The sequence below is a fragment of the Lampetra planeri genome, chromosome 26, assembly GCF_965212315.1.
Source record: "Lampetra planeri chromosome 26, kcLamPlan1.2.h2, whole genome shotgun sequence".
NCBI lineage: Eukaryota > Metazoa > Chordata > Hyperoartia > Petromyzontiformes > Petromyzontidae > Lampetra > Lampetra planeri.
The window spans coordinates 5,354,493-5,370,653 of NC_136132.1; the positions used below are offsets into that span (position 1 = coordinate 5,354,493).

The 16,161-nt window shown below is 47.1% G+C and overlaps 1 protein-coding gene across 1 annotated transcript in view; it reads right to left on the reverse strand.

Annotated features, from left to right (window-relative positions):
- Positions 1-16,161, reverse strand: part of GNAO1 (G protein subunit alpha o1) — a 131,567-nt gene that overhangs the window by 21,065 nt on the left and 94,341 nt on the right. Inside the window, exons 4-6 of the mRNA XM_078606573.1 lie at positions 5,050-5,210; positions 4,293-4,421; positions 108-237 (exon numbers count right to left, since the gene is read on the reverse strand). Of these exons, the coding sequence (XP_078462699.1) occupies positions 108-237; positions 4,293-4,421; positions 5,050-5,210 (420 nt within the window). The remainder of the gene's footprint in view (positions 1-107; positions 238-4,292; positions 4,422-5,049; positions 5,211-16,161) is intronic.

Consider the following 16,161-nt stretch of genomic DNA (forward strand, 5'->3'; position numbering starts at 1 on the left):
GCACAGCGCTATCCACCAGAGCACCACTCCCCGTGCACTGGCGTGCGCGTGCGCACACGTATGGCAGTGAAATGCGCGCGAGCGAAGTGAGCGATCGTCGCACGTACCGTGGTCTCGTCCTCGTGCAGCACCTGGTCGTAGCCGCTCAGGGCCACACAGAAGATGATGGCCGTCACGTCCTCAAAGCAGTGGATCCACTTTTTCCTCTCCGAACGCTGTCCCCCCACGTCAAAAAGCCTACAGGGAGGCACACCACCGCCGTCGCCGCCGCCGCAATCATCAATAAGGGGAGCTGGTAGGGCATTCGCTAATTTTGCTTCAGAGGATCGCGGCTCAAATCCGTTAGGCCACGTATGTGACGCACCCTAATATGTGTATCGCATAAGCTGTACGTTGACCTTTTTTTTTAAACGTACATTTGCATTAAAATTGCGGTTAGCCAGAGTTTTCAGATAGCCGGACCAGTGCTCCCGAGATGTTAACTACATCGCCAGGTATACAGGAGGTTGTAGGTTCGATCCCAACCTTGATACCTGTATATTTGGAGTTTGCATGTTCTCCCTGTGGTCACATGGATTTTTTTACAGGTCCTCTGGTTTTTGCCTCCGCATTTAGAAACATGAGTTTTGAGTATATGGCTGCTATACATTTCCACATGATAAGCCACTTCATTGAGTCATCACTTGTGGCCAGGGTGCTTCTGAAAAAGAGCTGTAGAGCATATTGGGCCTTACCTGGTAAAATAAAAATAGTTTAATTAAGTCCGCTTAGCTGAGTTTTTACTGGCGTGTCAATCCACAGAGGTCATCTGTGCACTGAACCCACTTGTATAGCCAGCTGGCCACCTTGCAGCCCTTACACCAGATAATCCTTGGTGGTCACTCATCCACGTACTGCCCAGAATCAATATTGCTTAGCTTCTGAGATCCGATGAAATCGGGAGCATTCAGGGTGATTTAGTTGTTAAGTTTGAGTATCCTGCGGCTCATTGCGGTGGTGTCACTAACGTTATTAATTCAAGCTGCCTGAACCCTAAGCCAGCTGCCCCTGTGAGCCTGAGCTCAGGGCAGCAAATACGTCACAACTTGGTTTGAAACGGATTTCACTTGCATCCATTTTGTTGAACTCAGACCATCTGTAAGTTATGATAAAAAAAAATACCAATAATATTTGCAAACCATTTTTCTAGTTTTTTTATGTATAAAAACTATACAATGCGTATTGGGTAAAATGAGAATAATGTATACACTGTGATTAAACAAGTCAGAGTGTCAAGCAAATGTATCCACAGAGGTACACATTTTTTTGACCCTGGACAAATGAGTGTGTGATCTGATGATGCGTGACTAAGATTTGAACAGGCGGCCCTATCTGACAGCCCGTTGTGCACTCTAACCATCTGTGCCACCGAATAAAATCACTGCAGTGGCTAAGTGTCGATGGAGGTGAAGGTATGACAATGGCACTTAGAAATAATGTCACGTTATGTCCCGTTTTCAAGCATTTATGGCACATTATAGAATACCATCTAAGAGTTATGAGTTGCTGAATTTTAAAATCAAGTAACACATCTAGATTTATTATTACCCGTACTTTTCACTTCTCAGACTCGAGATCTTTATACACTGCATATATAAAGGCTTTAAATTACAATACATTCATGTGTCTGTACTGTGTGCAATAATACGATCAACTGAAATGCAACCTCGAGTAGTAAAAAGGTGGTGAATGTAAAGACGCAGCCCTGCAATTCCTTGCACACATCACTGCCGCTGGCAGGGCCCCCATGAGACGGAGCGATTAGAGAGCCCCTCAAGAGGATATTTTTTCGGCCCATTTTCCCACGCTGGCCAGACGTTTTGGAAGAGGTGTGATTACCCACACTTCATCCCACCACACGTGACCTGCCAATTCATTGCGTTGTACCCATTCATACTGCTCGGGAGACAGAGGCAGAGGGATTTAAGATCCTTGCTCAATTGTTTCAACTGTCAAGCCGGGGGAACAAAGTGGTGGTGGCCTCTGGACTGGTCGTCCAATGTACGAACCGTTACATTATTGCTAAATCTGAAAACAATTAATAAAGCAATAATACTATTCAATATTAAGCGAAAAGCTTGGGGCTGTGATAAATCAGCTTATCCAGACGCTGTTTCATTTGTAATTGTTATTAAATTGGAGAGTGGTTATATTATTGCAAAAAAAAATCTATCATGCCAAAACAGAGTGAGATTTTTTTCTTGAATGAGAGGAAACCAAATTGTTAGCATGCACACACACACGTGTGTCGTGCACGACAGACAATACACGATTTGCCATTAATACCCTGCCAGTACGAACCTATTAACCTGTAGATATGTAAATGCATTCTGAAAATTACTTTTATTTTTCACGTTCTTTTTCGTTGATGATCATTTGCAACTCACCATTTAAAAAACAGATTCTCTACTTTTAAATACACATGGGACATTTTCCGGAGCTCAAAAGCGGTGTGAACTCATCTCCTGTCTGCACGATGAGCAGGACAGAACAACTTAACAGAAAGGACCTTCATTTGAACATGAAAACCCAAATAGAGATTTGCTAAACCATGCTTATATTGTGAAACGTAGAGCATAAGCAGGTAGGTCGTTAAGTTTATCACCCATAAACATCTGCAAATTTGACACTGGTCGGGAGAGCACACTCCCACAGAATGCGCATATAAAGTCGATTCGTAAGCCTGATGACATGACGTAGCTTTCATGAGCGACAAATCCTAATGCTAATGGAGACCGACCTAAAATAGGGTTCTAGATTTGAAGCTTTCGTGACTGCAAGGATTCATATTCTTAGGTTTTTTCGGTAAAGTCACGTAGGTAAAAAATTAAAATTAATAAAAGTAAAAAAAAACTATTATTTTAATTAAATTTTTTTACCTACGTGACTAAAACAGGGTCCAAGTGAACCAGGCGTCCTCAAGTGAAACGGAGCGCCACTGTGTACGCGCAAATCGCTCGCGAACGACGCCCGCCCACGGCACGTTCTTGAGCTCCCGACGTTCAATCGCTCAAGCGAGAATCGGGCACATTTTTAAAATCCAAGAAAACTCACCCCCCTTTTCCCATCCCTGTTTTTGCTCCCCTGTCCCCCACCCCTGTCTCCCTCCCTTTACCCCCCTCTCCCCACCATTTCCCCATCTTCCTCCACCCCGTTATGTTGGTTATCTTACCCGCGGTCCCCACCTGGGGCGGAGAGCCAAAATGTTCCCCCCTTCGTAAAGCCCCTGGCGCACTAATTTCGGAATTTTCTTCGTGGAGTTCCTGTTCCCCCCCAAACTCCTCCCCCCCCACCGTACTGTGACCGGTGATTTGTACTGGGCTCGTGTTGTGTTGAAATCATTTTTCTAAAATAAATTCAATAGAAGACGACTACTCGGTTTGAGTGCTGGTACTGTTCCCATTTAGAAGCGCCCGCCCGATGCGTTTAGAGCGTGCGTGCGCTCACACCTTGTGACGTCATCTGTCCGCAGCGCCGGCCGCGACGATCGATGTGACACGCGCAGCGACAGCTAACAGTGCCCGTTGTTGCCGCCGCTCCCGCGGAAAGGCCGCTAATTTTGAACGAATATTGTCAAGAGGTCATGTGTGCCTCTCAGTGGCGGGAGGAGGGGTGGAAATGGCGAATGACTTTGGCTGCGGGGAGACCTGCGCGAGGAGTTTATATATTTCACAATATCTCTTTGTTCTGCGGATTTGAACGGAGAGTTGGCATTGTGACCTGCAGCGTCGGGCGAATTTCCCAAAGTTCAGGGTTCACTCGTTCGAATCCAAATTCATTTCTGTGAAAATTTGATGAATGAATGTTGAAAAATTCCATAGCACTGTTCACGAGAACAGGCCAACATGTTCGTCTGGAATGAGATCCACAATACATCGACTACAGTATTTGTGCAATTGAGCGCCCATCAGTGCACGTGCGATCGTGTGTGTGAATTTGTGGGGAGTGGTGCGCAGTGGCTAGTGCGCTGCGCTACGAACCCAGTGACACGAGTTCGATTCCCGCTCATGGCCAACACCAGTGATGATTATCTGAACCGGTCCAGGGCCTCCTCTAGGTTCAATCGGCCTCAAATGAGTACCTGGTGCATTGTGCAAATGTCGCTAATCAGGAGACCCGGGCATGGTGCTGGCCACCCACCTCCTCGTGTGCCGTGCCGAACTTCATAGTTGCTCGCTAACAGCACTTGCCCCAACAGTCCGTTATGGTCATATGGGGGATCTTTGCCTTTGCGTGTATGTGGATCAGCTGACCGGAAGTGCAGGTTTTTGAAGGTGAAGTGCGTCTCCACGATGCCAGTGGTCTTGACGCGTGTCCGCAGGATGTCTTGCTCTGTGGGCTGGTAGCTCTCCGCCCCGATACGGTCCAGGCTGTCTAGGTAGCTGTGGCGGGCACGCGACACATGCACACAGTTACAGGTCAAGCTGCGGCCTTGAAAATGCTCGCTCGCACGTCAACTGCTGGCGGAAGGACCTCAACTGTAGGGAACTCTAAGAGCTCTAAGAGTGCCTCTCCGTAGGACGTGATGTTCAACTCCTCTTCCACGCTGGACAGACATCTTAGAAGAGGTGGAAGTGCGAACCAGCGACCTCTGGATTAATAACCATGATACCATGGCAGTATTCACACACACACAGTATAAATGGTTAAATCAGAAAATGTAATAATATTATATGCATCATGTAAACAAATCTGTTGAGGTCATTTTTTGGGATTTGTGGATTTGCAAGAATGAAAGAGGCCAAGACGAGTCCCTGCTCAATCGAGCTTTCGAGCAATCGAGCCGTCGAGTGATGGGGTTGCGCTCATCCTTATTGGTGGAAACATCACATTTCCCCAGCCATGGTCAACCTCTCCCCAGCAACATGGCACTGTTGACTTCCCGCACCTCCGATTAGCGCGGGTCGGCTACGTACGGCGCGGAAGGAGTTCGGCGCGCGTACAGAGCGGAATGCTGGATGGCGCGATGGACCTCTGGCTCCGTACGTTGTGAGCGAGAGGTGAACTCACTATTTGGCGGAGTCGTTGAGCTGGTACTCTCGTGCTCGGTTAAAGCACTCCTGCATGCCCGAGTCGTTCCACAGACGCTTCATGGCGCCCAGCAGCTCGGGCGAGTATGGCTCCGTGTCCTCCATGCGGCTCACGACGTCGCACACCATCTTGGCGTCCGCCTGCGCAGGGAAACAACAACAAGAGCAGCGTTCGTGCTGTGAGTTCCTTCGGAGGCTTCTTGCCAGTTCCATTATTTCGGACGCACGTGTCACACGCTTTGTTATGCACTGCATGTTGAGCTTCTTTCGCACCGTACGTGGGCCAATCGTGCGAATCGGAGGTGGAGGATGCAACCTACACAAATGTAAGTGTTCTTGATTGGTACACATATACGATTTGATGCGGGTATCTCATAGTCCAAGAGCGAAACATTAAATACACTTGAAAAGGACAAAGGTGCACATTGTCTGGCTAATAATACCGTGGCTATCTCTGTTGCACAACTTTGCCAATAAAAAAAACGTCTCCCAACCTGCATTAGCGCAACGCACACGATGGTGTGATCCCAATTAAAGGGCGAACACCTGCGGAGTTAAACAGGCATCCGAGGTGGTAGAGGTGGCAGATGTGGCAGATATACAATTTGGAATCCGCAGTGTTGCGCACAAATGAATTACCGATCAGAGTCACTCAATTGCAAAGAAGGCCCTGTCCCTGGCAATTATTTAGAAGGTCACCAAACTTTGAGAAGACAACTCACAGACCGTGTGAATTCGGCTGAATCACAATTCGATGTAAAAATGCACGCGTCTCCTAAGAAAATCAATTCTTTTGGCAAGCGGTCCAGCCATTGCATAGGACAAGAAAGTGGCACTCATTTCATTGACCCAGAAAGACGATGAACAAAGTCAAATTCCGACCGAGATTTTAAATCCGCAACTATTTTATTGCACTTCTCAAGCACTCATAGCCAGAGCCCCGTCAGGCAGGATGGTGAATGTACGCGTCAAACAGAATCACTGGTCACACAGCGCACATGCCACGTACGACCAAGTTAACGACTCTTCCTCTTGCACGCAGGCCCTAATGAAGCCACAACCTCAACACTTAAGCATCACCTCTATTCCCACGCTCTTCTCTCAACCCCCCCGCCTCTCCTCACCCCCCCCCCCTTCGCAGCTCGGGGGAGAGAAGGGTTTCATGCGCCCGCCCAACTCGCCGGTTAAGTTATCAGGAGTGCAGGCCTTCGGCTAACAAGTCGCCCTCGCCTCGAGGTCAGATTAATCCAACGGCACTGGGCCGCGCGACGCCGGGTCGTGACCCGACTCAGCCTGGAAGCGGCACGGGGAGCGAACAGTCAAATGGGTCAGGACCCGAGTTGGAACAAAATAGGCCAGATGTTTCTGAGTGTGTTTATTTATTTGTAAAAGATTAAGGTTGACGAAATAGCCTCGCAGTTAAGGTAGCCGCAGCTCACCACCGAGGCGGATGATTGCAACGGTGTAGTGCTTCCAGTGGTAATTCTGACTGATTCTAGATTTGAAGCTTTCGTGACTGCAAGGATTCATGCTCTTAGGTTTTTTCGGTAAAGTCACGTAGGTAAAAAATAAAATTAAAATTGTGCTGTGACGGTTCCACCTGAAGACGGAAGCTTGAGTTGCCTCCGAAACGTCGTGATTTTTATTTTACTTTTATTAATTGTAATTTTATTTTTTACCTACGTGACTTTACCGAAAAAACCTAAGAGTATTCTGACTGATAATTATCAGTGATTATAATTATGGCTGATAATCCTACCCAATATGACGATAAAAGAACCCCCCCCACCGTCACATGATTTACAAGAGCGAGTGGTTCTGCTCTGCTGTCATGGCCCCAAATATTGAAAAAAGATTGCAACTTGACCAAAAGGTCCAGTATTAAAGTACAAAACAATTAACAGTCGTGAAATTCTGGTGTTAAATATCTTTTGGCGCAAAGCAATGATTCACGTGCATGCCGCATAAAATACTAAAGGCACAGCGCTGTAATTGCTGGCTCACAGCACTGCTTTCACACTGATATGGCCAAACATCTTGAAAGAGGTGGGAACTACCCATTTGTTCCATCCCACATGACCCGCCAATCAACAAAATGCGGTGTGCCCATTTATTCTCTCGGGGCGGACGAAGATCGGAGGGCATTTTAAGAAACGCTCCACCGCCGTTTCAACTGCCACGCCGGCAGATCGAATCGAACCGGTGACCTCTGAACTTTGCCAGTCCAAGTGCACTATCACTTCACGGTCACCTCCCACCTACTGAGCGTCTTCCGCTTGATTGACGAAGGCATCTTGCTGTAATCTGCTTCGGAGGCAATAACCCGACTACTTGCATGCAAACGACAGCGCCTTCCCTCTCCCCGAACCGCACCGCCCCGGCGAGGTCATGCGCAGCCTCCCGTACACCTCTCCCTCCCCCGACAGCCGTGGCCACTCCATCTCACCGCATTTCCGCACCACTCCCACCCTCCGAAACCCCCATCACCTCTTGACACGCCGCTCTGGCAGGTGGCGAGTAATGAAGATGTAAAACAGCACAAAAGCAATTTCGTGGGGTGGGTGGCTTTATACAGTGGTATTTTCCTGTCGGAGCCAACCAACCGATCAGACCGTAGGCAGGCTAACGACAACACCCTGTTGCTTCCACTGCCAAAATTCATTTTCTATTGTTGATTCTCTTTCCTGCTCAGATGTTGCTTTCATAGCCCCTGTCCTGAAACACCGCTCAAAATCCTGGCATTGCCTTGCGATTTGCTCGAGGGTTCAAACACTCCAGGTTTTGTTGCCAATCGCATTCGGGTTCACACTTATTGTTGCATCTGTTGCCTTAACTTTACAAGGATGCCCTCCCTGCCCTACACTTTACCAGAGTGATTCCCACACTCAGCCCAAACGCCGAAAGTAAAATATACAACCCAAGGGATGCCCTATACATCCCAGTGCTCCCTGCCAAGGAAAAAAAAATCTCCTTTTGAAACTATGGACCCTGTGTTCAGCCAAAGGGTTTCCTCCTCGCCCAAACACCTCCTCTCCTTGAATCAAAGAGCCCCCTGCTAAGCCATGCAGGAGGCTCCCTGCTCAACGAAACCACTTCGAAATCAGCCCCAAATCCCACCTGCTCAAAGGGTCAATTACGTTACTCAGCTCGAGGTGCTCCAAATGTTTTATTTCACACTTCTCTGCGTAGTTGGCTCCTGAACCCAGCAATAGTCCACTTATTCACTCATCGACCCATACCCATTGCTCCTTGATTGTACCATCTACTGCCAAACGTGCCCAATGCCGTTAGGATACCCGAGCCCTCGAACACACGTCGGGTTTTAACCACCGTGCCTCGCCCGTAAGCCCATGACAGGAGTCGGCGGGTGTCGGGATGCAGCGCTCCCTTATGTCGCGTGAGCTCACTTTGAGCCCTCTCGTGCCTGTGCGCGCCATTTCAGCGTCACAATCTTCAAAAATATATATTTCTGGAAAGAGGCCGTATCTACACGCCGCACGTTCAATATTTCAGCGTGACAGCTTAACAGCACTTCTCACTGGCGGTGGCACTCGGTGTCATGAAGATGACTCTGCTACATGAACTGGCGAATGAAAGTGGGAGTGTGAAGTCTGAATTCAGAGGCAATAGGATTTGAGAGCGATGGGGATGAGAAGGGGTGGTTGGGGTAGTGGCTGATTGAGTAAGTGGCTGGGACAGTGGCTTGGTGGCTGAGATAATGGCTGAGTCAGGTAATGGCTGAGTCAGGGGCTTTGAGGGTTAGTGACCAGGTTGTTTGAATAAGTTAGTGGCCTGGTTAGTGTTTAAGTTGGAAATTGTGTTGGTGTCTAAACTAATGGCAATGTTCGTGGCTAGACTGGTAATTAAGTTAGTGACTGAGTCAGCAGCTTTGCTGGTGAATGGATTCACGATTAAGTGGCTTGGCTCGTGGCTGAGTCAGTGGCTTGGTCAGTGTGTGCCTTCGTGTCCGGCTCAATGTCTTTTTTCCCAGCAGACGGCTAGGAGGTGGATTTAGATTTCACTACGCAGAGCGCCCTGCCTTGGGTCACCACCACCACGGTCACATTGAGCTGTAAAATATCGTTGTGCCGTGCACCAACTTCAGAGAGCATGCGCTGCGGGCACTGAAGGTCATTTTACAGAGCAGGTGGTGACAGTGCCGGTGGAGGGGGGGGCTACTGACTGGCACTCTTGCGAGAGATGCAGAGAGGTGTGGATCTGGGTAGCCGAGGACTGTAACAGACGAATGAGAGCTTTAAAAAATGTTGACGCTCAAGCAAATTTACGCGTTGAGAGGAGTGGTGCGAGAGGGGGGAGGGGGGGCCGGTTGCTATTTTGGCAATTAATTAAAAACAATCAACAAAGAGGCACGCGATGGAACGGGGGGGGGAAACGTGACGGGAGGGGGGGGCACGAGGAAGGGGAAGCATTGGCAGCCGAACGTGTTGAGGCAGAGGTGGCAGACAGACGGACAAATAACAATGGAATCGTAGCAACAACAACAACAACAAATAAAGAGAGATCAGCAAGATAGAAAATAAGCGGTAAAAAGGAAATGAGGGGAGAAAGAGAAGGGGGAAAGAGAGTGGTTGGGAGGAGGAGGATGATGATGATGAAGGGCAGCGGTGATGGGGGAGGGGGGTGGGACAGCGGATAGCAAGATAATGGAGGGAGATGGAGAAGCAGCTTGCAGACGTCAGCGGTCGTCTAGGCAACCGGCATCTCATTCCGAGCAATGGGATCGGCTCCCCCGCTCCCCCACGGCACGGGCGCTCGACTTGCTGCGGACGTAGCGTGCGCCCTGAGCGTAAAAGACGACCACATCTCCCGTTAACAACAGGCTGGCTGTCGGGGCAAGTTTGCATGTTCGCGAGCAGCAACCTTGTGATGGCCGGCCACTGTTGGCACACACACACACGAGGTGGCCGTTGGATGATGGGCAGTAACCACGAACTGTTACGCTACCGCACCCCCCACACGCACAGAGAGAGACACGGATACATGCAACTACAACAACGACCGCCGCTATTCGCTACAAAGTGGCGGTGACGTCGCTTGTGCCAGGCGATGTGCACGTTGAGGCCACGTGAAGTGTCGAACAACCCGCTGGCAGGTCATGGGACAGACCCAGGTGGTGCCATGGGTCGACTGACTGAGATGACTGGCCGATGCACCACCTGTTGCCCCCCGTCTGTGCCAACAAAGAAAAGGCAGTATTTGACATGTTTCCTGTCAACATACAGATGGGAGAAGACAATTTGAACACACCCAAATCTAACGCGAAAAAATTCATTAGATTTGGGGAGGGGGGGAGGAGCGCAGCTAAACATAGTTTTTTTTACTCACGAGGAATATAAATAAACGAGTGCTTTACAAACAATGGCTTCATCTCGTTAAGAGAGGGTTAGCAGTCCTCACACGCGCTAATCGGATTAGCGCTGTGATGACATGCCTCTCCTGCGTTACGTGGGAGGGATGTGCCCCTAATTGCGATTCGTTTCTCCACGGCAACGGCCAAGTGGTCGGTGGGCTCGAGGCTTGGCCAAAAAAACCCTCAAAACCGCTCGTCCAAAGTGCTCGCCGGAGCTCGGAGAGAGCTCAGAGCCCGAACCGTTGGCTGGGAACACATCTTCCCGCGTGCCGACACCCAAAGGGCTCGAAGAGGGCACTGATAAATGATCAATTGACGCACGCAGCTCTTTAAGATGCGAGAGAACGTGTCCAATGCGGGTACGTACACTCGTTATTCCATTCAGGGATTGGTATTATCTACTTCCAAGCGATTTTAGAATGTCGTTACATTCCACTTGTAGTGATCGGTATCTAAACTACAGCCCCCAAAAGTATTTGACACGAATGAGAGCTGCAGAATACGTACGCAGATGATGCGTCTCCATATGTGTCTCTCTACGCTCAAAATTAAATATATTTTTCAACACAAACCATCAACCCCACGGTCTTCTGGGAGTGCATCATTTCAGCAGCATTGATTCAGTATAAACAGGGTACTTGGTAATTTTATCTAAATGACATGAGACACGGTTAATTGGTCATTTGTATCTACATGACATTACTCCAGTAATTTGTAATTTGAATGTAATTTTGCATTGCACAGACGGATGGTGTTAAAGACATTCACGAAATCTCTAGATTAATTGCACGTATGCACAGACACGGTGCTACGTGGAAAGGTGGAAGAACCCCCTTGTGCAAAATGCATTTGGTGCTGTCATTGTGGATTGTGGGTAATACATTAATAAAGACACGACGTAAAATGGCACAACTCCTTCCAGAGGTCGCCGCTTAAACATTAAACGCAAGTTGCTCTAAAACGTGGGTCCAGAGGGAAGCTGATGGTATAAAATACTAAACTATATACAGGTACGTGCTGAAAGATCTTATCAGGGCATGTGCTTAATGCCATCGCCTATTAAAAGCACTGCGGGCACAAAAGGGGTCGGCAGGCAACCGCATCATGTGCCCAGCCATGTTTTGTGTTTCCAGTGACGATGACGAGCACTCATTTTAACTTCAGTTGACCTTGGAGTGGGCCATACGATTCAGATACCTGAGCTAAAACAAGTAAACCCGTAAAAACAAAGTTTTTCACTATAAATCCTTTATATGCGTGGCGGCTAGAGTCCTCTCGTCCTCTGGCTTGAGATGGCTGCCATCTATGGGTCAGATGATTGTCTGCCACCATTAAGCAATTGGTAATTAAATATTTAATTTGTTTTCCCTAAACAGTGTAAAATTTAGGAATTTTTTTTTCATGAAAATTAATTGTCACACACAACGAGTCTGTGTGGAAAATGTCAGCTCGATTGGAGCACGGGAAGTGGGTTAAAAAACGAGCGAAAGATTTGCACGGTCCTAAGCAAGCAAGCGAACTTAATATAAAGGATTTAAAAATATATTCGCCTGTGGAGGACGCGGGGATCGATCCCGCGACCTTTGGCATAGGAAGCGAGGGCGCTACCAACTGCGCTACTCCGCCACGGGCCTGTGGAGGGGTTACGTTCTGGGCTCTTACACTGTGACGTTCAGCCAAAGCCACGAATGAGTTCTATTTGAATATATGTAAAATATTTTTTTTTTGCCTAAAAAGTGTAAAATTTTGGGAATTTTTTTTCACGAACATTAATTGTCACGCATAACGAGTCTGTGTGGAAAATGTCAACTCGATTGGATCACGGGAAGTGGGTTAAAAAACGACCAAAAGATTTACACGGTCGTAAGCAAGCAAGCAAGCACGCAATCATGCAAGCAAGCAAGCAAGCGAACTTAATATAAAGGATTTAAAAATACCCCCCCCTCTCCTCCCATAACAATAACAGTCTCATAATCTGGTCCAACCCATGTGAGACTAGGCTCTAAGGAAAGCTGTCTCGGGTGTGGACCAATCAACTTCAAGGACAGTGCACATTATCAGAGTTATGTTTTTTGTTTGCATTATGACTGCAGGTATTGTGGTCTATGTAAACATGACTCCTTGTAAAAAAAGGTGTCAGTTTTGTTGCCAGATAGAAGGGTAAAAACCCAATTATCATATTTTTACTGGCAAACGAGGTTCCAATGGAATAACAGTCTCATAACAGTGACGGGAGTGGTGATTTTAAAAAATATATAGATATAATATGTGCTTGCGCATCACACTTCCAATGCAGCCTGTTGACGTCTGTGTATTTACCACTGGCGTTGTGCAAAGCGAGGTCTTGAATCTGGGCCCACTCTTAATCGTACGGGGCAGCGTGTGAAACACTCGACCATTACTCTGCATACGTACGCGCACCGCGGGTGTAACGACGCATCGTTTGGTCAGTAAAAATTGATTCTTGCCCTAACGATATGCGCATCGAATCGTGAGCGTGAAAATTTATTATTTTCAATACATATGCGTTGCATGCCTGTAACGGCGCTACATTGCACAACAATCATACTGCTATTAAATTAGAAATAATAATGAGCCTAGAATGTCTGTGTGTCCCGCGCGTGACGTCACTCCACGTCGAACAGCCCCACTCATTAATAATCATGAACAGGTTACGCCCTCCACATGGACCCCCCCCCCCCCCCCACATTAATAATCATGAGCGGGTGACGTCACTCCGCATGAAGAACCGCCCCTCATTAGTAATCATGAGCAGGTGACGTCACTCCACATCGAACAGCCCCCCTCATTAATAATCATGAACAGGTGACGTCCTCCAAATGGACACCCCCCCCCCCCCCCCATTAATATTAATTAGCGGCTAACGTCACTTCACATGGGGAGGGGGGCGAGGCGCCTCCTCCCCCCTCCTCGGCGTCAACTTACAACCCTCACTACAAAGGCAGATCCCTCACGTCACGTGATCTCCGTAACGCTGTTGAGACATCAAAGTAAAAAAGGACGTCGTGATGAACAAGGGGTTATAACCTTAAAATGCAGTAGGTCTGTATCACCGCGGCCTTACAAATTGCACGCGAATTAATGCAGTGAATATCACGTCGCGGTCTGCTCTTCGCTTGCAAGTTTCATATTTACTGCAATACACCCGGGTGTCCGTGGACGGGCAAAAGGCGAGTTAAAAATAATCTATGCCTGGCTGGCTCCTCCCCCCCCCACAACAATAACTCTGTTGTTTAGTGGTTTCAGGCCGTTGGTACCAAAACTAGCTGGGTAATTAGCTAAACGAGATTTTCTGTGTAACAAATAACCAATTAATTGAATTCAAACGATGGAAGAAGACGTATAATGTACCGTATGTATGCATGTTGAACTTCTTTCGCACCGTACGTGGCCAACCGTTCTAGTCAGAGGTCGAGACGCCGAGTACGTGGGAGTGATGAACACAGAAGACTGATACGGTTTATTTAAACCCGCTCTAACTTTTCAATTTGTGCTCCCATTAATGTAATTATTTTGCCAGAATATTATTTTAAAGACTAGAGAATACGAAGAGAAAAAAACCTTGCAATACATATTATCTTAGAATAGTATTACATAAGCAGATTGCTTTCAGTGCTGCGAGTATAGCACTGTGAGATGAGTGTGAAAATTACAGCTGTCTCATATTTTCCTTTTCAGAGCAATTGGTCCTCAACGAGTGTTGATGAATTACACTGATTGTTGAATCGAAGTGCGACCACAAATTCATCAAACTATATGGTGGGCGAATAGTTACATGGCTGATACACATGTCAATGATATTCACCCATTTCCTGTTTTAGGAATACAAAAGACTCCCCTGTATAGGCAAGTGGTGTTAGCGAGCACCTATGAAGGCTAGCACAGGTCACGAGGGGAAGGGTGGGCCCACACCAACACGCACCGCGCCTTTGTCTCCCCAGTGGCGATGTGTACACACTGCACCAGCTACTCATGTAAGGCTCAGTCGACATAGGAGAGGCCCTTGGACCGGTTCAGGTATTTGTCACCGATGTTGGCTGTGAGCGGGAATTGAACTGGGGTCCCTGAGGTCGTAGCGTAGTGCATAAACACAACACATACGGTATGCACTGCACAATATTAAATGTACCTCTAGGATCCACACGTGCACACAGACACACACACCTCCCTTCAGCAGGTATATAAGCCAGCATAAAAACATCCCTGCCATTTCAAAATTAGATTATTGTATTGTACTTTTCATTGGAGACACGCTGAAAGCTGCAAAATTATTACATACGGATCATTGATTTGTACGAAATTGTATTTAATATAATTACTTATGTATCATTAATTTTTTTTTATTCTAATTAATTGTTTTACTTTTATAACAGTGTTGAATGTAGCAAAAAATGCATTGCATGACAGAAGTCAGTTGTGTGTTTGGAGACAACAAAAAATATATATATATTTTAGTTTTATAACGCAATCCATCGTGAAAACGTATCTAGAAATGTAATGATTCCACATCTTCCATGGACATTCTTCTTCTTTTCTGCAGCGATAACTTTTTAAAGTCATCAACATCCCACCGCACGGGCGGTGACGCGGCCCAGCGGCAGAGCGCTCGCCACTCTGTGCAGAGGTTCCTGGTTCGTATCCAGCGCCTGGTATATTTGGAGTTTGCATGTTCTCCTCGTGGTCGTGTGGATTTTTCTCTGGGTGCTCCGGTTTTTCGCTCCACGTTTAGAAACATGCGTTTAGAGTATTTGGCTTACATACATTTCCACGTGATAACCCACTTTGTTGAGCGATCATTTGTGGCCAGGTCGCTTACAAAAAAGATCTGTATCGCTCAGTAGGCTATACCTCGTAAAATAAAAATAATTTAGTTGCGTATTCACCATATTCTTCGCGTCTTTCACCATAATAATACTCCGCGCCATCTTCACAGCGGACGCAAAGATAACCTGACGCCATCCTTCAAGGGTTAGGCCATTGTGTGCCGGTATTGAGGTCCAAATTTTGCCAAACTCTAAAACTGCCCACAAATTATTTAACTGGGATCATACGGAGCAAAAATCGTTCGCTGCTTGCAGACTAGTAACTCAAGGTCATCCTTGCAAATTAGACTTATCCTAGTCTCTTGGGTTTCTCACACGCCATGTTGATACTGACACCACACACGAACTCATCGCATCACCGTAGACTATTATGGTCTGTACTCTTTGGTTCTTTCGGTAAAGTCACGTAGGTATAACACAAGCGTCCGTCATCAGGTGGCTCTGCACAAATAAACATAAATGTGTTTTAGTCCGTCAGCTTGTTGGCGTTGCAGACCAATGCAGATGATCAATCAGCATTTCTGCGAGCAAATAAACTCTGGAGCGGTTTTGACATTCTTGGTCTCATCAGCAATCAGACTTTTGGTAAACAAATCCTGCTGAATGACCAGATGTTATTGGCAAGGGCATGCCACTGAAACACATTTTCCATCAACACAAATGCCACGTTATTATCTTGCTCACAGATAATAGAGAGACATACGTTTCTCATGTAGGAAGAGAGTTCACATGAACGGCGACCAATTGAATGTCCACACCCTGTGCAGCAGTTGTGCATGGTGTTCCTCAACTTTTCTAACGATGTTCAGGTGTTCTTAATCTCATGTACGTTTACTTATTTACGGGGTACAGTAAAACATCTTCCCATGTTTAGAGC